Source organism: Schistocerca cancellata, chromosome 2 (assembly GCF_023864275.1).
Source record: "Schistocerca cancellata isolate TAMUIC-IGC-003103 chromosome 2, iqSchCanc2.1, whole genome shotgun sequence".
Taxonomy (NCBI): domain Eukaryota; kingdom Metazoa; phylum Arthropoda; class Insecta; order Orthoptera; family Acrididae; genus Schistocerca; species Schistocerca cancellata.
The window spans coordinates 671,195,834-671,223,149 of NC_064627.1; the positions used below are offsets into that span (position 1 = coordinate 671,195,834).

Here is a 27,316-nt window from a genome sequence, read left to right on the forward strand (position 1 = left end):
GCAAGTCTTTAAATGCTTAAAATGTACATTGAGCAACTACTTAAATTTATTTTCTGCTGTGTTATGTTTACTACATTTGCAATATTATATTACTTATTTTGGATAAATAAAAATTACACACTGAAGAGCCAGAAAAACTGGTACACCTACCTAATATTGTGGAGTGTCCCTGTGAGCATGCAGGAGTGCTGCAACACGAAATATCAAGGACTAGACTAATGTCTCAAGTAGTGCTGGAGGGAATTGACACGTTGGATCCTCCAGGGCTGTCCATCAATCTGTAAGAGTACAAGGGAGTGGAGATCTCTTCTGAACAGGACGTTGTTAGCATCCCAGATAAGCTCAATCATTTTCATATCTGGGTAGTTCGGTGGGCAGCGGAAGTGTTTAAACTCAGAAGAGTATTCCTGGAGCCACTCTGTAGCGATTCTGGACCTGTGGAATGTTGCATTGTTTTGCTGGAATTGCCCAAGTCTGTTGGAATGTACAATGGACACAAAAAGATACAGGTGGTCAGAAAGGATGCTTACATACATGTCACCTGTCAGAGTTGTATATAGACTTATCATGGGTCCCATATCACTCCAACTGTACACTTCCTACACCATTACAGAGCCTCCACCAGCTTGAACAATGCCCAGCTGACATGCATCGGCCATGGATTCATGAGGTTGTGTCCATATCCGTACACTTCCATCCGCTCAATACAATTTGAAATGAGACTCAATCGACCAGGCAATTTGTTTCCAGGAATCAACAGTCCAATGTCGGTGATGGCAGGCCCAGGTTAGGCATAAATGATGATGTTTTGTTGAATGGTCTGCAAGCTGACACCTGTTGATTGCCCAACATTGAAATCTGCAGCAATTTGTGGAAGGGCTGCACTTCTGTCACACAGAACAATTCTCTTCAGTCGTCGTTGGCCCCATTTTTGCGGAATCTTTTTCTGGATGCAGTGATGGCAGAGATTTGGTGTCTTACCTGATATTCATGGTACACTCATGAAATGGTCATATGGGAAAATCCCCATTTCATCCTTACCTCGGAGATGCTATGTTCCATCGCTCACATGCCAACTATAACAGCACATTCAAATTCACTTACATCTTGATAACCTGCCATTGTAGCAGCAGCAACTGATCTAAGCACTGCACCACACACGTGTCATCTTATATAAGGGTTTCTGGCTGCAGCGCCATATCCTGCCTGTTTACATATCTCTCTATTTGGACATGCTTACCTATACCAGTTTCTTTGGCACTTCAGTGCATATACAGCCTCTGGTTATCTAGTTATGAGTTCCCCCATTTTTACTATTCCTTCTGCATAATTTATATTTTACACTGTAATTTATTAGCTTTATGTGGCGTTTGGCATTTCCTTGTAATGTGTTACCTTCAGCTTACTGTACTTTGTAAGTTATAGATGTGAGCCCTGCCTTACCCCAAATATCATAGGCTTTTGATAACCTGTAGGTGTTGAAGCAAAGTTTTCAAGACCCAGTTTTATATTCAGTCATATAAAATAATAAATGAAGTGCCTTCAAACTACAATATGATTTATATTTTGATAAATTCCAGTGCATAATGTTTAACCAGACACCTAGTGACTTACCATTAATTAAGAACTTAGCACAAATTGTTAGAACTCCCTGATTTTTAAGAAAGTTGATAACAGACCTAATACTATCACAAATGTAGCATTTTTGACGCGTAATACATCAGCCACAATATACACCTAAATAGACGTCATTTGTCTGCTTCTAGCTATAAAGTCATTGCTGCTATCAGTTTCAGCATAACATTTTCAAGTGTTATTTTGCTAGCTTGTTCACTTGAAAATGACTTCTTGTGGGCTATGAAATCGGCATCTAGCCTGGATTTATGTTTTTCTCATTCATATTACAGCATCACTTAAAAAAAAAAAAACAGTATTGTGTTCGGTGTTCATGGGATCTGTGCAAAGTATCTGAAATTCTGTGAAAAAGAGGAGGGGGGGGGGGTGTAAGCTGTAGGGAAAGATGAGTAATGTACAGTATTTACAAGAGCCAGATTCAGATTCAGATTCAGATTCTTTATTAGTCATTCAGCATTATTACATGCAATAGACTTCGTCAGTTCACTTAACCTATTAATTTTATAAAATAAATTTTTACATATTTAAGTTGATATTGGGCATTTCTAAAAATTCTTCTAATGAATAGAATGGATTAGTTAACAAGAAGTTATGAACATTGTCTTTAAATAATTTGTCAGGCTTGATTGACCCATTTTTAGACAATTTGTTATATATTTTAATTGCCATATACTTATGACTATTGTTAGTTTTAGCTAACCTATTTTGTGGCAACAGCAGAGAAGTACACGTTCTTGTATAGTAGCCATGCCTTTCATTTGTTACACTTAAATTAGGTAGTTCAACAAGTATGTAGTTAACACTGTCAAGAATATATAAATTAATTACTGTTAAAATTCTATATTTAATGAACAATGGTTTACAATGTGTTCTATTATCTACCTTAGCCATTACTCTGATTGCTTTCTTTTGGATCACCATAATTTCATTTATTTTTCTGCTGTTTCCCCAGAGTATTAACCCATACCTTAAAACAGATTGAAAAAAGGCAAAGTACGCTGTCCTTACATACTCAAATGTCACACAACACATCAGTCTCTTCAACAAATATATAACTCTTGACAACCTAACCACTATGTGATCAACATGAGAGTTCCATGTTAGACTGTTGTCAAGTACGATACCTAAAAACTTTGTCTTTTGTTTTTCTATTTTTGTAGTCTTTGATAGACTGAACCACATATTAGTAACAGAAATAAAAGTAAGATTCAAGGCTGGGATTAAACTTCAGACTGAAAGGTTATCAACCATAAGATTCGCTGATGACATTGCTGTTGTCAGTGAAAGCGAAGACGAATTACAGGATCTGATGTGTGGAATAAACTTTTAATGAGTACAGAATATGGATTGTGTGTAAATTGAAGAAAGATGAGAGTAATGAGAAGTGGCAGAAATGAAAACAGTGAGAAACTTAACATTAGGAAGTGGAAGAAATTAAGGAATTCTGTGATCTAGGGGGAGCAATGAGGACATCAAACCAAACTAGCACTGGCAAAATGGGGATTCCTGGCCAAGAGAAGTCAACTAGTTTCAAACATAGGGCTTAGTCTGAAGAAGAAATTTCTGAAAAAGTATGATTAAGAACACGGCCTGTGGGAAAACCGGAACAAATGTGGTGTACTACAGAAAAATGCCAAAAAATGTGTGGACTGCTAAGGTATGGAATGAGCAGATTCTCCGCAGAATCGGCGAGGAAAGGAAAATATGGAAAACGCTGACAAGAAGAAGGAACAATATGGTAGGACATCTTTTAAAACATCACGGAATAACTTCCAAGGTACTAGAGGGTGCTGTAGAAGGTAAAAACAGTAGAGGAAAACAGAAACTGGAATACATTCACCAAATAATGTAGGACTTAGATTGCAAGTGTTACTCTGCGATTATGAGGTTAGTATAGAAAGCAATTCGTGGCGGGCCGCTTCAAACCGATCAGAAGACTGATGTCTCAAAAAAAGTGTTAAGAGTATACTCTTCTGGACACTTAGTGAATATTTCTCATATGTATAGCTGAATGTGTGAACAGCAGTCACGATGTCGACACATCCGTGACTGACGAGAACAAATGTGGCAGGGCTCAACTGAAACACTCAGAAAGAAAATGGCCTCGCAAAATTCTGCCGTGTTAATTCACTTTCGTTAATCCATACATTACTGTATCCACAACATTTATACAGCTGAAGTAATGATAAGAGTATTTTTGTTATATCCTTTTAGGAGATGGAATCCAAGTGTTAAAAGGAATATCGCAAAGGTCAATTAGCCTTGTAAACATCTGCCATGTAAAGTAGTTGTAAACAGAAGTGTTCACATATTACCAGTAAACGGGCAAGACGAAAATATATTTGGTATGTTTTTAATCTGCAGTGGCTTGATATTTCACATGATTGAAATGTCCAGCGCGATGGACTTTCTTCTATTTATCTTTACAAGTGGGTTGGTAATGGCCTTGGACTTCGAACAAACGGCATATCGACGTGTTGCATTAAACAAATAGCCGGCTGTGCCGTAGTACCACTTGGTCAGAAGCGATCTCGCCGAATAAATATTTGTGCTGGTCTGGACCAAAAATGGCACTAACTTTCAACATTACGCGTGTATTAACTGGGAGAGTGTCTGGGATCTCCAGGTGGTCATACGTTGCTTCGAAAAAATATGCGACAAGTATGTACTGTAGTGTTTCACATGACGATTCAGCCGCCTTAGCTTAAAGCCGTGTGGCATTTAACCAATAAATAATGTTATTCGACTGGTCGGTGTTGTATTGTTTGCTGTTACGGCAGAAATACTGTCGTTTCAATGTTGCTGCCTATTCGGAATATGCTATTTTACACACCTGTTAATTTCCCACGGATCGTGTTTAGGATGTATGAAAGTAGTGACGTGGAACGAAACTTGCACCATTTAACCCCTAACAGTGCTATACATACCTAGTCTGAATGGATTTTTCTCCATTAATCGATTCGCGATTCAGGTAAAATCTTTATAGAGATGGTAGTTATGCTGGAGAAAGCAATATTAATATTAGTGTGCTGTGTGCGTAGTTCCACGTAATATAAATGTATTAAACTCAAAAATCATTGTACACAATTATTCCATCTATGTGGAGCATGTTATTTATGAAAAACGTACATAATGCAGATTTCTGTGAAACAATCTCCCACCCAATGATGTGGAATGTAAGTAATAAAAAACACTAAAGAAAAATTAAAACCAGTTCTTTTTGGTTGAAAGTTACACATATTGGACCCCCAATGCATTTTTAAATATGTCACAGACATAAACATTGGGTTCTTTACCATCCAGTTTGTTACCACAACCAGATTTTCTTTCATATTCATTGACTTCACCAACTCACAACTAAATAGCACCATCCAGCCTAACCTAGACCACGGGCTGTAGCCTACTACAGATTAGTCTGTCACTACAACCAAGGTATCAGAGGAGGGAGTGGGCCCAATACATCTCTTTAGTCCACTTTTTTAATTAAGAATTTGTCCACATTTGCTGAATTATTCTCTTGTTGGGTGTTGAAGCAGAATCTGAATGTTTTAAAATAGTTAGTTTTACATCTTGGTTATTAGTGGCTTGATCAGTGTATGCCACCAGTGAAGAAGCAAGCTGTAAAGACACAGTGAACTGAAATTCTTCAGTATTGACTATTAAAGATATTTTTTAGTAGTGTAATAAAACAATTTATTAAGCACTATTGAGAAGTAAAGCTGATAGACAACATAACTCTGAAGAGATTACTGAAAATTACTTTGTGCCCTGCTCCCAGTCTTGCATTTTTATTACGTTATGTGCTTTAAAATTAACAATGCAGACTTTTCTATTATCTAATGTTGGTAATCTGAATTTAGGTACTTCAAAGTTTTTATTTTTATAATGAGAAGTGCGTACATGGTTTTTTCCATAAGTATGTTGTGATTTCCATGCTCTGTATATTATTCATATATCATTCCAGGTGGTGCATACACACACATTCTAACTGAGACAGCTGGAGAGAAAAAAAATGTTGGTATCATAAAATTAAACCGACCCAAAGCTTTGAATGCCCTGTGCAATGATTTGATGCATGAAGTTGGAAGCGCTCTTGATGCATTTGAGAAAGATGACAATATTGGTGCTGTTATCATTACTGGAAGTGAGAAAGCATTTGCAGCAGGTAAGTTAGTATGCAAAGAGTGTAATCCAGACAGATTAGCAAATAAATTTTTTAATACATTTTATTTTCATTGCAATATGGATCCTGCTGGAACTACCTACTCAGCTGCAGTCAATTGTAAGAGCATACTCAAAAAGTCAGATTATAAAAGTGTGTGTGTGTGTGTGTGTGTGTGTGTGTGTGTGTGTGTGTGTGTGTGTGTGTGTGTGTGTGGTCATTAAAAAAAGCTGTTATTGGTGGTTTTAGTCTCCTAAACACCTGCCTAGCTGTTCCATATAATCAAATCACATCTACATGCTTCCCAGAACATTGTAGTAATGTCTCCACCCTCCTGTATAGAATTTCACCACCCAGAAATTAAACCAGTTGACAACAACAGTTTAAAAGTTTCCAGCAGAAATGCTGAAGTGTCCTTGGTACAGACAGCAGTGGGTGAATGTGCATTTTCATGGAGGACTATCCCAGATAATAGTTACTCGTACCACTGGTTTTTGGTGACGCGTATCAGTTCCAAAGTTCAGGTCAGTGGCAATTGTTGACACTTGTTCCATGCAATCATCCAAAACAATTTCATCAATGAGAGCGATAAATAGTCTTTATTTTTTGAATAAAGGAGATCCTTCTAATTTTTTTTAAAGTGAAGAATGTCACCACTGAATCAACTGTTGGTTTGATTCTGCATTGGCATCTGTAACAACACGGGAAAATAAATCATCTCCACTCTTGTCAGTAGTGGCCCAAAAACACTTGCCTAGTTAACATTCTGTGCTTTTAGTGTTGTTCAGTTACCATCTTTACTAACTGACCTTACATGATTTGCAATATCTGAGCTTTTCCAAGACAGCTGTGTAAGGAACAGTATATCCGATACGAAGAAATTCATTAGTTGGAACAACTGTTGTTGCTTTATTAGCAGTGTATGGTACACCTGTTGGACAAATTGACGAGTCTGGATACTGAGTGCCACTTGGCTGTTAATTGTGCACGTTTGTTCAGCTTTTAGTGTCTAGACACAGTTCATCTAACCATTCCTTTGCTCATTTCTGTAGGTCCATGAACTAGGCGTAACATATGATGAGTATGGTCAGCTGTAAACCCTTGTGCACGTAAAAATTGAATTACAGCACACTTTGCATATAACAGAAACAATAATTTTATAAGCCATTGTTGTTCTCACCTGTAACCAAGACTGCCAAATCAAAACAATGACTTGTGACTTCATAGACAATCAGTAGATGGTTCTGTCTTTGTGAAATTTGTGAAACTTTGTTCTGAGCAGCTGATGTTAGGCGTATGCAAATGGACATTATCAAATATACTTCACATGATGATATTTGTGCAGTGTCAAATGCAATGTGAGGTCTTTCTTTTGGTATTTTGGACTGAGTGATGTGCTCTTGGGCATCTACTCATGCTGCTTTCTGCTAACACTTAGGACAAAGTGATTAGGTTTAAATGCATTAGTTTGATAATTTCAAAGTTGGTTAATAGCCACTTCAGCTGTTAATATGGCCTTAATCGAAGAACATGACCATTCACATTCAGAGGCCAGTTTCAAGTGGGTCTAAAATTGCTATTGTAATACAATGGATATATGAACATTTTACACAGTAGGACACAAAAACTAAGTTCATGTATTTACAAAATTAGTGGCGAAAGAATATATATAATCTTAGATTATGGTCTGGTGAAGCCATGGTAAATGATCAAGAAAGTAAAGTCTGTCACTTTAAAAGTGATATGCTTCATATCAGGAAAAGTGTGTATGTGAATGATTATAAAACTGTTTAGTCTGATACATTTAAAAAAAAATTGGCATGCTTGAGGAAGAGGAGTTGTGTTTTGAGGTGTTCAAAATTTTAAATACTTGCTTTGCCAACGGAAAAACTACAAGTATAATATATTTCTGCTTCATTTTTTATTGAAATTTCATATCTGAGTCATTTTTTGAGGTATGGAGACCAAACATATGTACAGGTTCTCTCAGCTAACTCTGCCACCTTAAATATCTCTGGAACAACAATAGATATTCCAAAAACTGGTTTTCACCAGCATGAACGTACGGCAGGGACTTTGGAAATCAAATACCATACGAAATTTTTAAACGTAAACAAATACTATTTTCCACACAAACTTGTGTATTTTTAAATGGTACCCCGTATTATTTTGTATGCAATCAATAGCATGAAAAATCACTAAAATAATGGTGTTGGTTGCATCACAATACGTCAATTATATCCCGAGAAATTGCAAAGCGAAGTTGACGCTTGAAATAAATGAAGTGCACAGCTTACGCACATCTTGGGACTCAAGCGTGCACCTTATGCTGCCTGTGTCAGGGGCTCACACAATGGGAAGGTATGCGCAATCCACAGAAATAAACAAGTAACACGTCCAATGCAAAGTTATGTTTTTCAGATTGTAAATGTATGTTTATTCTAGCGAAATGACAACTAGAGCTACAATTAGAGATAACACACTTGAATTCGCTTTGCTAAATACATTCACTAGTGCCCTGTTGCCCACAGAAACTGTATTGTTCTGCATTACATCCAGCATAGAAAATACACCTACATCTCGACCAATGAAACTGTGTCACGTCAACATATGTTCGAAGTGCCCTCCGTTTGCATCAATACACGTTTGCAGACGGGTAACGAGAGAGTGTTGCACAGATTGTAGAGTTTCTACAGATATTGCCGCACAAGCTGCAGTAATATAATGTTACATATTCTCTACTGTCGTTGGGGGTTCTTGATGCACTCTGTCACTCACTGCGCCCTAGAGAAAGAAGTCTAATGGCATCAAGTCGGGGGATCGTGCTGGCCATCGCACAGTACCTCCCCATCCCATCTACCTATTTGGAAATGTCACATCTAGACTATCTGAGGCAACATTTTCATTGTGTGCGGGACATTCATCATGTTGGAACCACATTGATAGAAGAGTTTCCAACCCTAGATCCCCCATGAGGAGTGCTAGTGTGTGTTGAAGAAATAATGCATATCACTGTTCATTTAATGTTCCACGGTAAAAATAGTGACGTACAGTACAGTTAGCAGTGATACCGCACCAAACATTGACACTCTACTGTCATTGATGAGCAACTTTGCGAATCCAGTGGGGATTTTGTGTGGACCAGTAGTACATGTTCCGCAGATCACATTACCATGATATTTATAAATGACGCCTCGTCCGTAAACATCATATTGCTTAGGAATACTGGATTACCGTGCAACTGCTGAAATGCAAAACGACGTAATGCAATCTGGTATTCAAAGTCATTCCTGTTCAGTTCTTGGTGCAGTGAGATATATAACGGATGACACCAATACCAATGCTAGATTCTGCACACACTACTGTGTGCACACACTGCACACTACACCTCGTGCAATTTCTTGTACACCCACCTGAGGATTGTGTGCTACAGGAGCCAGAACAGCAATTTAGTTTCCCTTGCCAGTTGCTGGCATTGTATGTCGACATTTTGTGGAAGCCCAGCTTCCTGTTTCCGTGAGTGTCTTGCAGATATTGCCAATGGTTCGACGTGAAGGACACCGCCAATCTGGGTAGCATTCAGCATACAGTGTCACAGCTGCGGTTGCATTTCAGTGACATTCGCCATAAATTAAAATAATATCTAGTTGTTATTCATTACTGAAGGCTGGCATGTTGACTATATGATGGCAAATGAAACAAGCTACAAGAAAACAGATTTTAATGTGGCAACGTATGTGAATTATGTTACAATATGAGAGCAGTTCAGGAGACCAGATTAGGAGATACTTGTATCACTGAAGGTAGTGTGTGCTGTGGTGATATTGGTATGTTTACGGCAGGGCACAGGTGCTAGTGCAGGAAACCCCTGCTCTGAGCACAGTACTACATGTGATGCATTACGTCAGAAACGGTGACGCCAATTGCTATCCTTACAAGCCACATATTTCAGAACGGATGATGATTAGAAACGTGAAACCAAGTGTGTTACCACTAATTGTACCTCTAGTTGTCATTTTGCAACAATAAACATTATAAGCAGGACATCCATCATTCTGATACCACATTATTTGACACATTATAAGAGATGGACCAGTTCAAGTAAGGTACAGCTCAAGAAGGGGCTAAACTATCCCCCCTTTAGGAGTGCCATCAATGAAATATGGGCCAGTGATGTGTTGTCATACAATGCCACACCATACATTAATGCACTGACGTAGTACGTCGATGACATCACTATTACTGGCAGCATGAGATGCACACTCGATTCTCAGGATGTGCACTTCATTTATTTAAAGCGTCAACGTTGCTTCGCAATTTCTCGGGATGTAATTGACATATTGTGAGGCAACCAATGCCATTATTTTTGCGATTTTTCATGCTATTGATTGCATACGAAATAATAGGGGGTGTCCATTTAAAAATGCACAAGTTTGTGTTGAAAACTGTGTTTTGTTTATGTTTTAAAATTTTGCGTAGTGTTTGGTTTCCTAAGCGCCCCTGCTGTATGTTCATGCTGGTGAAAACCATTTTTGGAATATCTGTTGTTGTTCAAGAGATATTTGAGATGGCAGAGTTAGGTGAGACACCCTGTATACAAAATTCAGTAAGATTTTAAAATAGTTGCATAAGGGATATGATTTTTATATCTACTCTACTTTTACTTTTTTAAGCATCTGACATTGCTTCACTGCAGGTGTAGAATGTAAGATTCTACTGTACTGATACTGTATATCGGCATACTTTTTTTTTTTTTTCTCTCCATCCTATTATTTAAAATGTTTGAGTATCCATTGTATCACACATTTACAATGATACTTTCAGATCCACGTGAAAATAGTCTCTGGGCGAGAAGATTGAAACCATTTGTGGACTTCAGTAAAGACAATATTCGCAACTGGAGTGCTATTAATTAACTCAGTACATGCTCTCTAAACGAGGGGAAGCAAATTGTTCCCAAATTCCTCAACTAAACAACCAGTGCTGGAACTGTGAAGGTGTTGCCTCATAATCTTCAGCATATCACCAATTTTGATGCAATTAAAATGTCTTTTCTGAAACATTTTTTATGGCCAATATGTTTGTATTCATGATACCTCCAATGCGAGATGACAATTATCAGAAAGGGGGGGAAAAACATTCCCAACATCTGATAACCACACAAATACCATCTCATTATTACGAACAAATTAAGTGGAAAAGATGGTTTTGTATTATTAAAATCCTCACCTTCTTGTAACAAGTTACTCTATTTGTGGTGATATCTTCATCGATTTGTTTTCATAACCAGTAGGATAGTTTGCAGTAATCAGCAATACACAGAAAAATAGTTTTACTGAAATTGAAAGTTTATGATAATATTTACAATGTGTTCCATTCACTCACTCTATCATTCCTTGGGCTATATGGTGCAGTGCTGCTTGGGAATAATATTAGGAAATGTTTTCTTAGTATACTTTGCCACCAGTACAGTCCGTGTTTTTTTTTTTTTTTTTTTTTTTTTTTTTTTTTTTTTTTTTTTTCCCAGTTGTGTTGTAGCTGCCATAGGTTGCTGAATGCTTATCACATCCTGTGATTATATTGTGATTGAGGCAAGATATATTAGCTCCAATTCATAGCTAAGAGATGTCATACTCTTATTGATTACTTAATGTCATGCTGACAGTTTAAATAACTTATGGGCTTGCAGATGGGTAAATGTCCCTAATAACCACCTGTGTTTCAGCAGGCAAAGACCATATCTTTTTTTATTTTTTCCACATATGATAGTTTTTAAATTGTTTTTGCTTCATTTTTTATTGAAATTTGTTACCTCAAATTCATTCATTTGAGATATGGAGACCAAACAGTGTCGTAAGACAAAATTTAGAGAATGGAATGAGTAGCTATGTTATGACAACTTTTGTATCTCAACATTCAATATATGGGAAGGTAAGGTCATGTTGCTATAACCCTCCCTTCCCTTGTTTTGTACCTAGAAATGTTGGTCATTTCTACTTTAATTCATTGCATCAATCAACTAGCATTGTGTGATAAGAGACAGTCACTGTTTTATCATATCCCAAATAATGTCATGATGATACTGAGTTCCAAAAAGTTGCCATCATTATTCCACCTACAAAATATAAAACTTGGTTATGGCTCTTTTGCCTTACCAGCCCATTATTTTGTCCCCAGGGCATGATAGTGAATCCATGTTTTGTGTAGAGTCACTTGGCAGCTGTAAATATTCTTCATTATGTTTGTTTTTATTTGTAAAATTTTAGAAATTTCAAAATTTAAGTGTTTTGGTCAGTGTTAAACATGATGCATTTTGAGCTCTTCAGAAAATGTGCCCATTCATACAAGAGTATTGGTGGGTGTGTGTGTGTGTGTGTGTGTGTGTGTGTGTGTGTGTGTGTGTGTGTGTGTGTGTGTGTGTAAGATCAGTGATCTTAATACAATGGCTTATCACTGTACCATGAATTTGATCAACCATTTTTTTCTGAATCAATGTTGGGTCAGTTGAACCCTTTGATACCACTTCGCCAACACACTACTGAATTGTAACCTTTCAACCAAACTGAGACTTCAGGATACACTACAGATCAGTCTATCACCACAGTCTACGTAATAATAATAATAATAATAATAATAATAATAATAATAATAGCCAACTGGAAAATGATTTAAATCCAAATAGAGGTGTTTTGCAGGATACGCTTCCTGCAACCACCCTAGAAGGAAAACAAAGACAGAGGATGAGATGGTCAGATGAAGTTAATCAACACCTCATGTTCTGTTATTACCAAGCAACAAACCTAGGAACCAACACAACTGGATACAGATCACAAGTATACATAACATTTATTACCAGATACCCAGAATTAAAATTTTTAACAGAACAACGACTAGCTGATTAGATCCGTGGAATAATAAAAAATAACAGGATACCCAAGTCAGAATTAGAAAACATCAAACAACAAGTACAACAAATACTGGAACAAAATAATGTGCAAGAAGAAGAAGAAGAAGAAGAAGAAGAAGAAGAAGAAGAAGAAGAAGAAGAAGAAAATACAGTAATGGACTCAAACATCCCAGAGCAAACAAACAAAGACCAACACGCATCAATTAAACAATCAGAGGAAAACAAAATCTTAAGACAGCCACCAGAACAAGCACAAATAGAACACGAAGTGACGCACATGTTAGATATAGAAGAGAAATTTCAGCTGACATATATAGAATACAAAGACACAAATACAGACATTAGACCATTCTTGCATAGACCGCCAAATAACCCACAAGTCGAAACAACAACAACAACAACAACAACAACAACAACTATCAACACAATCATACACAACAAAATAAATGAAAACACAACTATGGAAGAGTTACAACTACTGGTTTATATAGGAGCACTCACTACACTAAGTATACACACTAGGCAGAGATCGGAACCAACCAACACACAGAAGAAACCCACAAAACCAGCATGGCAACACAGGTGACAGATCAGAATAGAAAAACTGAGAAAAGACATCGGACAGCTAACACAATTTATAAGAAATGAATCATCATCATCATCATTTAAGACTGAATATGCCTTTCAGCGTTCAGTCTGGAGCATAGCCCCCCTTATACAGTTCCTCCATGATCCCCTATTCAGTGCTAACATTGGTGCCTCTTCTGATGTTATACCTATTACTTCAAAATCATTCTTAACCGAATCCAGGTACCTTCTCCTCGGTCTGCCCCGACTCCTCCTACCCTCTACTGCTGAATCCATGAGTCTCTTGGGTAACCTTGCTTCACCCATGCATGTAACATGACCCCACCATCTAAGCCTGTTCGCCCTGACTGCTACATCTATAGAGTTCATTCCCAGTTTTTCTTTGATTTCCTCATTGTGGACACCCTCCTGCCATTGTTCCCATCTACTAGTACCTGCAATCATCCTAGCTACTTTCATATCCGTAACCTCAACCTTGTTGATAAGGTAACCTGAATCCACCCAGCTTTCGCTCCCATACAACAAAGTTGGTCGAAAGATTGAACGGTGCACAGATAACTTTGTCTTGGTACTGACTTCCTTCTTGCAGAAATGTCAGAGAGAAAAAAAAAAAAAAAAAAAAAAAAAAAAAGGAAAAGGTTAAGTAAAATCTCACAACAAGAAGCGATAGAGCAATTAGATGAAAAGAAGCAGAAATTACAAGCATTGGCCAAACGACGTAGAAGATACAAAAAAAGTGAAAATAGAAGGAAACAAAACCAAACATTCAACACAAACCAAAAGAAATTTTACCAGACAATAGATAACACACACATTAAAATAGACAATCCACCAAGCATAACAGACATGGAACACTTCTGGAGCAACATAGGGTCAAACCCGGTACAACATAACAGGCGTGCATGGTGGATACAAGCAGAAACAGACACATACAAGATGATACTGCGGATGCCTGAAGTGATAATTTTGCAACATGAAGCCACCCAAGCAATTAATTCTACTCACAATTGGAAAGCCCCTGGAAAAGATAAAATAGCAAATTCATGGCTAAAGAAGTTCACCTAAACACATTCATATCTAACTAAATTATTTAACAGTTACATTGCAGACCCATACACATTCCCTGATACATATACACATAACTTATCTGAAACCTAAAGATCAAGCAGACACAGCAAACCCAGCTAAATATCGCCCCATAACATGCCTACCAACAATATACAAAATATTAACTTCAGTCATTACACAGAAAGTAATAACACATACAACACAGAACAAAATTATAAATGAAGAACGAAAAGGCTGTTGCAAAGGATCACGAGGATGTAAAGAGCAACTGATAATAGATGCAGAGGTGACATATCAAGCTAAAACTAAACAAAGATCACTACACTACGCATACATTGATTACCAAAAAGCTTTTGATAGTGTACCCCACTCATGGTTACTACAAATATTGGAAATATACAAAGTAGATCCTAAATTGATACAGTTCCTAAACATAGTAATGAAAAATTGGAAAACCACACTTAATATCCAAACAAATTCAAATAATATCACATCACATCACAGCCAATACAGATTAAGCGTGGAATATACCAAGGAGACTCATTAAGTCCTTTCTGGTTCTGCCTTGCTCTGAACCCACTATCCAACATGCTAAATAATACAAATTATGGATACAATATTACTGGAACATACCCACACAAAATCACACATTTGCTATACATTGATGATCTAAAACTACTGGCAGCAACCAATCAACCAATTACTAAAGATAACAGAAGTATTCAGCAATGATATAAATATGGCTTTTGGAACAGACAAATGTAAGAAAAATAGCATAGTCAAGGGAAAATACACTAAACAGGAAGATTACATATTGGATAACCACAGTGACTGCATAGAAGCGATGGAAAAAACAGATGCCTATAAATATCTAGGATACAGACAAAAAATAGGAATAGATAATACAAATATTAAATAAGAACTAAAAGAAAAATATAGACAAAGACTAACAAAAATACTGAAAACAGAATTGACAGCAAGAAACAAGACAAAAGCTATAGATACTTATGCTATACCAATATTGACCTACTCATTTGGAGTAGTGAAATGGAGTAACACAGAGCTAGAAGCACTCGATACACTTCCACGATCACAATGCCACAAATATAGAATATGTCACATACATTCAGCAACAGAAAGATTCACTTTAAGCAGAAAGGAAGGCGGAAGGGGATTTATCGACATAAAAAACCTACATTATGGACAGGTAGACCATTTAAGAAAAATCTTTCTAGAACGAGGAGAAACTAGCAAAATACACAAAGCAATCACTCATATAAATACATCAGCTACACCACTGCAATTTCATAACCACTTGTACAACCCTTTAGACCACATAACATCAACAGATACGAAGAAAGTAAATTGGAAAAAGAAAACACTACATGGCAAGCACCCGTATCGTCTAACACAGCCACACATCGATCAAGACGCATCCAACACATGGCTAAGAAAAGGAAATATATACAGTGAGACGGAAGGATTCATGATTGCAGTACAGGATCAAACAATAAACACCAGATATTACAGCAAGCATATTATTAAAGATCCTAATACCACAACAGATAAATGCAGACTTTGCAAACAACAAATAGAAACAGTAGATCACATCACAAGCGAATGTACAATACTAACAAATACAGAATACCCCAGAAGACATGACAATGTAGCAAAAATAATACATCAACAGCTTGCCTTACAACATAAACTAATAAAACAACATGTTCCCGCATACAAGTATGCACCACAAAATGTACTGGAGAATGATGAATACAAATTATACTGGAACAGAACCATTATAACAGATAAAACACCACCATATAACAAACCTGACATCATACTCACCAATAAAAAGAAGAAATTAACACAACTAATCAAAATATCCATACCCAATACAACAAATATACAAAAGAAAACCGGAGAAAAAATTGAAAAATACATCCAACTGGCTGAGGAAGTAAAGGACATGTGGCATCAGGATAAAGTTGACATTATACCAATTATACTATTAACTACAGGAGTCATACCACACAATATCCACCAGTACATCAATGCAATACAGCTACATCCAAACTTTATATATACAACTACAGAAATCCGTAATTATTGATACATGTTCAATCACCCGAAAGTTCCTAAATGCAATATAACATATACCGTACAGTTAAAAGGAAGTCACGCTTGATCAAGGTCCGCGTCACTTTCCATTTTTGACCAGACATAACATCTGAGAAAAGAAAGAAAGAATAATAATAATAATATAGATGCGAAACAAATATTGTGTTGTACAGTTCTTAAGGTTGTATACATGGAAGTGACCTGATAGACAGTAAATTTCACGTTGACTATACAATGTTAAGACGGTGATTTCAGGAACATGTTTTATATTGCAAGACATTTCCCAGATGTGAACTCAGACCACAATTTACTGGTTATGAACTGTGAATTAAAACCAAAGAAGTTGCAAAAAGATAGGAAATCAAGGAGACAGGACCTGGATAAGTTGAAAAAAGCAAAGATTGTCGAGAGTTTGAGGGAACATTAGGCAACAGCTGACCACAACAAGAAAAAGAAATACAGTGGAAGGTGAACGGATAGCTTTAATAGATTAAACAGTGAATGCAGCAGAGGATCAAATAGGTAAAAAGATAAGGCCTTGAAGAAATCCTTGGATAAAGCAGGAGATATTGAAATTAATTGATTAAACAAGACTATATAAAAATGCAACAAATGAAGCTAGTGAAAGGGAATACAAATGTCCCAAAATGAAATTGAGGGGAAGAGGAAAATGGCTTAGCAGGAATGACTTTAGCTCAAATGTAAGGACTTAGAAACATATCCTAGGGGAAAGATAAATACTGCCTACAGGAAAATTAAGAGGCCTTTAGAGAAAAGAGAAACAGTGACATGAATATAAAGAGCTTAGTTGAAAACCAATCCTAAGCAAAGAACAACAAGCTGAAAGGTGGAAGGAGTATATACAGGGCTTATAAAAGGGAGATGAACTTTCAGGCAATATTACAGAAATGAAAGAGGACATAATCGAGATGACATCAGAGACATGATACTGTGAGAAGAATTTGACAGAACACTGAAAGACCTAAGTCAAAACGAGACCCCAGGAGTAGATGACATTTCATCAGACCTTCTGATAGTTTTGGGAGAGTCTACAATGTCAAAACTCTTCCATATGGTGTGCAAGATGTGTGAGACAGTTGAGATACCCTCAGACTTCAAGAAGATTATAATCATTCTAATTCCAAAGAAAGGTGGTGGTGAAAGATGTGAATATTACCAAAGTGTCAGTATAATAAGTCATAGTAGCAAAATACTAACACGAATTCCTTACAGAGGAATGGAAAAAAAACTGCTAGAAGTTGTGTCGGGGAATATCAGTTTGGATTCTGGAGAAATGTAGGAACACACAAGGCAGTACTGATGTTACAACATATCTTAGAAGATAAGTTAAGCAAAGGTAACCTACATTTATAATATTAATTTAAAGAAAGCATTTGACAACTTTGACTAGAATACTCTCTTTGAAATTCTGAGGGTAGCTGGGGTAAAATACAGGGAACGAAAGGCTATTCTCGACTTGTATAGGAACCAGATGGCAGTTACAAGAATCGAGAGGTGTGAAAAGGAAGCCGTGATAGGGGGGGGAGTGAGACAGGGTTGTAGCATATCCCTGATTTATTCAGTCTGTATATTAAGTAGGCATTAAAAGAAACCAAAGAAAAATTTGGAAAAGGAATTAAGGTTCAGGGAGAAGAAATAAAAACTTTGATATTTGTCGATGATGTTGTAATTCTGTCACAGACAGCAAAGGACTGTGAAGAGCAGATGAATGGAATAGACAGTGTCTTGGAAAGAGACTATGAGATGAAAATCAACAAAAGCAAACCAAGGATAATGGAATGTAGTCAAATTAAATCAGGCGAAGCTGAGGGAATTAAATTAGGAAGTGAGACATCTAAAGTAGTAGACGAGTTTTGTCATTCTGGCAGTAAAATAGTGGATGACGCCAAAGTAGAGGGGATATAAAATGTAGACTGGCAATGGCAAGAAAAGCATTTCTAAAGAAGAGAAATTTGTTAACATTGAACATAGATCTAAGTGTGAGGAAATATTTTCTGAAAGTATTTGTATATGTAGCTATGTATGGAAGTGAAACAGGGATGTTAAAACAGTTTAGGTCAGAAGAATACTGAAAATTAGATGTGTCAATCCCGTGACTATTGAAGAGAGTACTGAATATAATTCGGGTGAAAAATTTGTGGCACTACCTGACTAGAAGAAGGGATCAATTGTTAGGACACATTCTGAGACTTGAAGGGATCACCAGCTTAGTGTTTGAGAGAAGTGTGGAGGTAAAAAGTGTGTTGTTCAGAGATGAAGGGGTTTGTGCATGACAGAGGTGCATGGAGAACAGCATCAAACCAGTCTTCAGACTGGGAAGAGCACAACACACGTGGTTGCATATGAAGTCACACAGCACAAAAGCCGGTGACCGCCATTGTAGGTTCAAATGACCCTTGTCCACCATGCTTCCAGAACATGTCAATCTACTTGTAGTCAAAAAAGATATTCTGGTGCAAAGTACCCCTTGAACTTTGGTCAACTCAGTTTGAATTTGGGGTGGAGCTCACTTTCTCAAATAACAATGTTTTAGCACTGGAAGCTGCTCATCTATCATTCTTACAAAAATGTGAAACCTACAATTTAACAAATAAGTGTACATTGCATTTGTTATGAAGTTTAAGAAAAAACATTCACCCTTACTAACAGACATGTTGCTTAACAAAAATACAACTGTTCTGTAGAAATTTACCAGATTTATCAACCCATCCTTGCACATTTTTGCTGTGTGATTGTTGATCATCAAATGATTTAATATTGTTTGAATCATAAAACGTAAATTTTTCTGATTTACTTTTGTATTGTATAGGTGCTGATATTAAGGAAATGAAGGATTACACATATTCCGATACAGTAAGGGGCAACTTCTTGGGTCACTGGACTAGGGTGTCTCACTGTAAAAAACCTGTGATTGCCGCAGTACATGGATATGCAGTAAGTGTATCTTCTTTTTTGTTTATTTGTTTATGCTGCAATTCTGTTTCCCTTTCTGAATGATTCACTAGCATGAATATTGTTCATGCCACCTGATGTCTAATGGCTCTCTAATCATGTGCATACCAACAGAAATTGTACATTAAAGAAAGAACATTTTAATGATTGGAGAACGGTTTTATTGTAAAGATATGATAATCTTCATGTGTTGTTTGAAAAAACATAAATTCTAATCTTAGGTAAGACACAAGCATACAAATATGAAAAGAGGTAATTTTTCCTTGCGAGTGTTAGTTGACTTGAGTAGCCCATTAAAATGTGATACAGGCTTACTTAACATGGCTCATGTGCCACTTCATGGTACTGCTCCTGAAGCAAAGTAGAAGCTGTTAAGCTGAAAGTGGTCATATATGCTTGCTTATGTTGCATATGTTGTAGATATTTATCCCATAAGATTTATTTTATTCATACCAAGGGCAATGAGAATTTGTTGAAAAGAACTGTCTTATAACATTTGAGTGTAATCACATGTCTAGCACCAAGAAAAAGGTGATGACCCTTCAGTAAATGGAGACATGTAACTTTCAAATAGTATCTACGTAAGAATGGACTACCACTTAACAGTACACAGATACATGTACGAGGACTGTTAGAAATGCTAGCTTGTTAATAACCATTAGCCGACTTTTTTTTAAATATTATGTTATTGTATAGATAATGTGTATTTTCTGCAATCGATGCTCTTTAGACATTGTGACTGGTTGCACTACATGCGCATAACATTGTTGATGAAATTGAGAAGCCCTTCATGTAACATGAAATGAGAAAAAATTCTATCTATTTGGATTCTGTAATAGCTTACTTTACCATTGTGCAACAGTTGTACAACCTAAAGCAAATCTTAACAGCCAATGGCCATCAAAGCATAAACATCCCCTGGAAATGTAACAGGCAAATGAAAGGTTGATGGTTGTAGCAGGGCACAAGTGTCGGGATACTTTCATTGCTGAATATGCTGCACAATACAGTGTGTTCACGTCAGTGACTGCTTTAAAACCTGCACCATCTGGATCCTTCCTACTAACACTAATGTTTTTGAATTGCGCAGGTGGGAACTCGCCCTACAACACATTCTACGTCTCTGTAACCACACTGGCCCAATCTTCACTATTATCTATCCTTCACCTTCCTGTCCCCTTCCCTATTCCCATTCCAGCATTACACAGCCTTCTATTCTGCTAATACACCCACTAGTATTCTTCGCCTTCTGTATTTCTCTCCCTTTTTCACTCTTTTTACCCCCCCCCCCCCCTCCAACTTCCTGATTGCACTGAGCAGTCCTATCTGTCCCTGCTCACTGTTATAAGCACCCAACACTTCCCTCACCAATACCCTACTACCCCTCTCCTTCCCCATCCAGCTCCCCATCCTTGTCACCACCCATGCCAAACAGCTGTTTCCATCGGCGGCAATTGCTGTCTGCAGTCCAGGCCACAGCAGCTAGAGACAGTAATTGTGTGTGTGTGTGTGTGTGTGTGTGTGTGTGTGTGTGTGTGTGTGTGTGTGTGTTTCTACTTCTGAAGCAGGCCTTTTGGCGAGAAGCATAAATGTATAGAAGTCTTTTTGTTGTGCCTGTTTGTGACTTGCTGTCATTCCCACATGGTGAATAGCAATCTTATCCTTTCATAGTATTTTCAGTTTTTGGTAGATATTGTTGTGGAGGGCAGCCCTAAAATGCCAAAAAGTTGCCATGATCTTTAGTTATTCGGCCACTGTCCCCAATATAGGGTACTTAATGTATGAGGATAAGTTTACATTGTTCTTGTTCTGTTGGTGTATGCTAACATGGAAGATAAAATGTGGTACTTTTCTGCATTATATGAAGTTACATGATTGAGAAGAAGAAAAAATAGTGTCTGTTCTTGGGTTACAATTACTGGCACTGTTATATAAAAGGGGAAGAGCAAGAAAAATGCAGAAAATGGTGGTAGTAAAGCATCAACAAAAAACAATGTGTGTGAGAAAATAACATACACGCATTCATTCCTTTATCTTTTTTAACTCCATATTTAGTATGAATTATTGGCTGTTAGAGATGTAAAGGCTTATTGCAACTTAACCACTGAAAAGTTCTGAATTTTAGTGAGATTCAGTGGCAAAGATAGAGGTGGTGCAGGGGAAAACTGTAAATACTAGTAGATCCCTTTCAGATTACAAATAGGTTCTGTTGTCTGATTTTCTTTTTTTGCTACATGAATATTATGGTATGCATGAAAAAGTCTTTCTCTGTAGAAATAGTCATAGTATATATTTTTACACCTTTTGTATAGTGACATGCAGCTCACAACACACTAAACTAGCTTATTAGCCCAGGCCCTAATAATTTGTTGGGAATGAAATCACTAAATATCATTATAAGAGCTGGTGCAATCTTCGGCTTTGTAAATAAAAAGCATTCTGTGTTTCAACTGGGAAAGAGAGTAGCATATTGCATCAGAAGAGCCAAGGTTATAGCAGATATGATTTCTGACTGGTTAAATTTAAGATCCACTTGTGCTCCACAATAGTTGAACTTTTTAAATATTAGTGTAAACATCATAAAAGTTCTGTTATAACAATATTTTCTTTGTTTTATTCAGAAATTTCATTTTAATATTTGAAATTCAATTTTCCTTAAAATTATTTGGGTATTTATGGAGAGAATTCTTTGGCAAGTAAATTAGACTTAATTACATGCACCAATCAAGTAAATTGAATTGAATTTTACAATTGAAAGATACTTTTATATTTTAGTTGGGAGGTGGCTGTGAACTTGCCATGATGTGTGACATCATTTATGCTGGCGAGAAAGCAAAATTTGGGCAGCCTGAAATAGCTATTGGAACTATTCCTGGTGCTGGTGGTACTCAAAGACTTCCACGAATGGTTGGAAAATCAAAGGCAATGGAAATATGTCTTACCGGGAACCAAGTCACTGCCCAAGAGGCTGAAAAAATGGGTCAGTATATAATTTTAAAGTAGTGGAATAGATATAAACATGGCTGAAGTACATTATCCCGAATGAATGAGTTTAGTAGATTGGTGAATTGGAAAAGGGATCATATTGAAGAAAGTAAATCTTTCAGGAGACAAAACAGTTTTAAGCATAATGTCATAGAGTTGCCATATAGCAATTGGCCCTGTGGTGAAACAGTACATAAGATTACAACATACTGTATTTACCCATGTGTAAGTCAACTTGGAATATAAGACTACTGCACTTTTTCCCCCCCCCCCCGTTAAGAAACTCCTCGAGAAAAATTTTTGTTTAACATATTCTAACTAATCAAAATTACAAATCGTTTTATTGATATAAAGTACCTGCCCAAAACATAAGCATTATACCTATTCTAAACTGAGGCCATTTATTGATTGCATACATTTTGATAATAAGAGGTGAAATAAAATAAACGAAAAGAAATGGTTTACAGTAATTTTTATCTTCATTACCTTTTTTTCTTTACTAAACCTGTTATCTGGGATATCACTATTTGTAATCACTGACATTGTAGTAGCACAGTTGTAAGAAATATGTTCATTGTCACAAATATTTGGCTCTTCCTTCAGAATATGTTGTGATTTCTGAGGTTGTGGCTACAGTGGAACCTGAGAACACAGTTTTTTTCCCCCTCTCCATCAGCCTGGTGCTGTCTCTTTGGCTTCATGGAACCAGCAGCTGACATGCCCCCTTTTGTTCCCACAATAGCTTACAGTGTCGGCAACATTGGCGCAGGAAACACATTAAGCACATAATTGGCCCCTGTCTGGACTTTTACCATCTCCTGCAGAAATGTATACTGTTGTTATGTATTTGTACGATTTTAAAAGTCGATTCTGACACGGGAGATGTTCGTAAAAATCCAAATTACATGGTATAGATTCTCTCGGTTGGCAGCACAACAAAATTTACTGCCCGCTCGTTACTCCACTCCCTGCACCTACCGCCCTTCCGTAGTGCTGTGCTTGTGCAATTGTGAAACACAGACTGCAATATCTTCTATAGTGCAGGTCATATGTAACAGCAGCAACTAATACATAAAAAAAAAAACACAATGATGATTCTGTACAATTCTCAAACTTTCGCTCGTCCCGTGATCTACTGACGTCTGTTAGTACTATGCCACAACCTGTCTTGCTATAATAATTTGTTCTTGACAGCAGTTACAGTCAGTTTTATATGTTTTATTTCATTTGGATTAATTTTCTTTCTGCTTCATCTGAATGTCACCATCTCATTCTAAAGCTGATCAAAAGGTGGTAATGTTTTTACCCAGTATTCTAATATATAAACAGTGACCGAATTTTTCATTTGCAACCCAATTGGTAAATAATTACAGTTTCTCATAACCAACTAAAACACTGAATTGCATTCAGAATCAAGTGCTGGTTTTTGGAGGACAATGTTTTCTACTTTCAGTATTACCTTTACTTGAAAGCACCAGACATGTTTGTTTACAGTATCCCTATAGGCATGAGAACTTTTATTGCAAACCTGTTCACATAAAGCAAGAGTTTATAAGATGCTATAATTTAATGCTGTTCCTGTTTCACAAAATAATGAAATTTTAAGCAAAGCAATAGACTGTAGTGGTGGTTAGTTCATACTTTCTTGTGTAACCCTTGCGCTAGCACCCTGAGAGTCAAATGTCATGGGACTGTTTGAGCATGGTAGATACTGTATCGAGTGCTACAGTGTATCAGGAAATCTCGAGTATGTTCAAGTGCGAGTATAATTTGCCTGATCTACCCTTTAGAATTCTTCAAAATAAATCTGCATGTGACCTCAATAGCCAAAGCTTCATCTTTAAACATAAAACAACCCATACATCAATCTATTTAACTATATAAAAGAACCCTGTATTTTTTGGCTGAGGATTTTTCAACTGTGGTCAGTAATGGAGTTTGACTGTACTGGAGATAACCACTTTTCAAACCTGGTGATGTTGGAGACAGGTATTGTTCTGCTGCAGTGGTAGAATTGTGTTATGCACATTCATATTATTCATATCCATTATTAACATAAGAGTATGTTAGCATACAGGTTTATTCATAATGTACCCAGAATACAGCCACAAGCAGAAGACAGCAAAGCAGACTATGGTGCATATGCTTCATCCTTATGTTATCCACCATTCACTGGCCACTGGAAGATACTGTTAACGGTGGTTCCTGCTCATTAGTTATGTATTGTAGAATATTCTATCATCATCTAGTTTCTTCTTTTTCATTGGAACAGGTCCACTATATGCTTGTGTGTACGGAACAGCCCCTTCTGGGACTCAGTATCCTTCTAATGAGCACTTATGTCAAAGGTACATGAACATAATTTGGAAGAAAAGGAAAAAAAGCGGATGTGATTACTTTTCTAACTCAGTCAGTTAAATAAACAATAAAAGATTTTTGAAAGAAGCCAATTCCAAAATTTGATCATAGTTTACACAGAAGTAACATACAATTTTTTATTTTTATTTTCTGTACGTTGCAGAATTATTTTATTTGTATTTTTCATTCTACTATTTATTTTTACTCTCGCCAATTGTGAATGGATCTGGTTTGTGATTTTGGACACTCATTTTCTTCCCTTCTGGCATTCTGCAACTTTTAATTTTTAACTATTTGATTCCCTTGGGTTTGACTTGGAATTCCTTTTCTGAATTTTACAGAAGTGTGGATCGTGCAAGTAAGCTCACCCAGCATAGCATATATTCCTCATTTTATGCCTTCCTCTCTTTGCACCCAAAATCTAGTACAGTAGCCATTCTGTTGTGTGTGTGGGAAGGGGGGGGGGGAGGGGGTCCTCAAGTACCTGCACTGTGGTGGTACCTCCTAACCATGCTGGGATAACACTCTTGGTGCCTGAGCTAGCAATTCTCCATGCAAGTCGAGGAGTTTGTGGTCATTATGGGTGGGGCAGGGGACTCAGGGCATGGGTGGCTGCAAGGCCCCAGCAGTCTCTTCAGGTGGGAAAGATTATGGTAATACAGAGACATGCGACCCATGATGTCACCTCCCGTGGCTGCACTGTGGGAAGAGGGAGGGACAAGCCAGATGTCTGGGAGCTAAAAGCTTGACCCAATATATACAACAACAAAACCATTATTTATTGTCCAATACGTTGAAGACAAATTTTGGGGAGTGGAGTCTCTCGGGGAAAATGTGAAAAGGGGTTTTGTTAATTAAAACTTCCTCTGGTGCTGAATCTACAGCTCTTTGGGCATGCCATTGTCTAGGTGACACAGAACTCGTAACATGGTCCAAGGAATCATCTCCCTCAGAGATTTTATGCTCTAAAGAGATGAGGAGCTCCAAAGTAATCTCCAGCAGCAAGCCATGCATTTTATCAGTTGTGAAGATAAAAGGTTTGAAGATAATCATACGGATACAGGTGCCTATATCTTAGCCTTCAAAGGAAATGACCTCTCAGAGAAAGTTAAGGTCATGCTGCACAGGTTTGATGTGAAACCATTTGTTCCACTGCCTATTGGGTACTTCAGATGTTTATGCTCTTGGCATACGTCATCCTGCTGCATGTTGGACCCAAAATCCAGCAACTGTGGATGAGCATTACTTAAAAGGTAGCTTTTGTGAACATCCTTGTGTGTCAGCTATGCAGAACATTTGACAGTTTGCCCAGTTTTCAAGAAAGAACAGAAGATCCAGAAATACAAATATATTTAGCACCTGTCATATACTGAGACATGGAAGAAATATGAAACCCTACATTCTGTGGAAGCTTTTGACAATGTTGACTGGAATACTCTCTTTCAAATTCTAAAGGTGGCAGGGGTAAAATACAGGGAGCGAAAGACTATTTACAATTTGTACAGAAACCAGACGGCAGTTATAAGAGTCGAGGGACATGCAAGGGAAGCAGTGGTTGGGAAGGGAGTAAGACAGGGTTGCAGCCTCTCCCCGATGTTATTCAATCTGTATATTGAGCAAGCAGTAAAGGAAACAAAAGAAAAATTCGGAGTAGGTATTAAAATCCATGGAGAAGAAATAAAAACTTTGAGGTTCGCCGATGACATTGTAATTCTGTCAGAGACAGCAAAGGACTTGGAAGAGCAGTTGAACGGAATGGACAGTGTCTTGAAAGGAGGATATAAGATGAACATCAACAAAAGCAAAACGAGGATAATGGAATGTAGTCGAATTAAGTCGGGTGATGCTGAGGGAACTAGATTAGGAAATGAGACACTTAAAGTAGTAAAGGAGTTTTGCTATTTGGGGAGCAAAATAACTGATGATGGTTGAAGTAGAGAGGATATAAAGTGTAGACTGGCAACGGCAAGGAAAGCGTTTCTGAAGAAGAGAAATTTGTTAACATCGAGTATAGATTTAAGTGTCAGGAAGTCATTTCTGAAAGTATTTGTATGGAGTGTAGCCATGTATGGAAGTGAAACATGGACGATAAATAGTTTGGACTAGAAGAGAATAGAAGCTTTTGAAATGTGGTGCTACAGAAGAATGTTGAAGATTAGATGGGTAGATCACATAACTAATGAGGAAGTATTGAATAGGATTGGGGAGAAGAGAAGTTTGTGGCACAACTTGACCCGAAGAAGGGATCGGTTGGTAGGACATGTTCTGAGGCATCAAGGGATCACCAATTTAATATTGGAGGGCAGCGTGGAGGGTAAAAATCGTAGAGGGAGACCAAGAGATTAATACACTAAGCAGATTCAGAAGGATGTAGGTTGCAGTAGGTACTGGGAGATAAAGAAGCTTGCACAGGATAGAGTAGCATGGAGAGCTGCATCAAACCAGTCTCAGGACTGAAGACCACAGCAGCACATTCTGTGGACATGACGATGAATTATGTTAACATCACAACCATTGCCCCC

The 27,316-nt window shown here is 37.3% G+C and overlaps 1 protein-coding gene across 2 annotated transcripts in view; it reads left to right on the top strand.

The window, feature by feature from the left end:
* Positions 1 to 3,958: 3,958 nt before the first annotated feature.
* LOC126162387 (probable enoyl-CoA hydratase, mitochondrial) overlaps positions 3,959 to 27,316 on the top strand; it is a 55,283-nt gene continuing 31,925 nt past the window's right edge. Inside the window, exons 1-4 of one of the 2 annotated variants that reach the window (XM_049918863.1) lie at positions 3,959 to 3,980; positions 5,600 to 5,800; positions 19,309 to 19,433; positions 22,227 to 22,431. In XM_049918863.1, the coding sequence (XP_049774820.1) occupies positions 5,707 to 5,800; positions 19,309 to 19,433; positions 22,227 to 22,431 (424 nt within the window). In that variant the 5' untranslated portion in view covers positions 3,959 to 3,980; positions 5,600 to 5,706. Of the gene's footprint in view, positions 3,981 to 4,089; positions 4,297 to 5,599; positions 5,801 to 19,308; positions 19,434 to 22,226; positions 22,432 to 27,316 lie in introns of those variants that run through there. The other variant, XM_049918861.1, reaches the window with a different exon arrangement.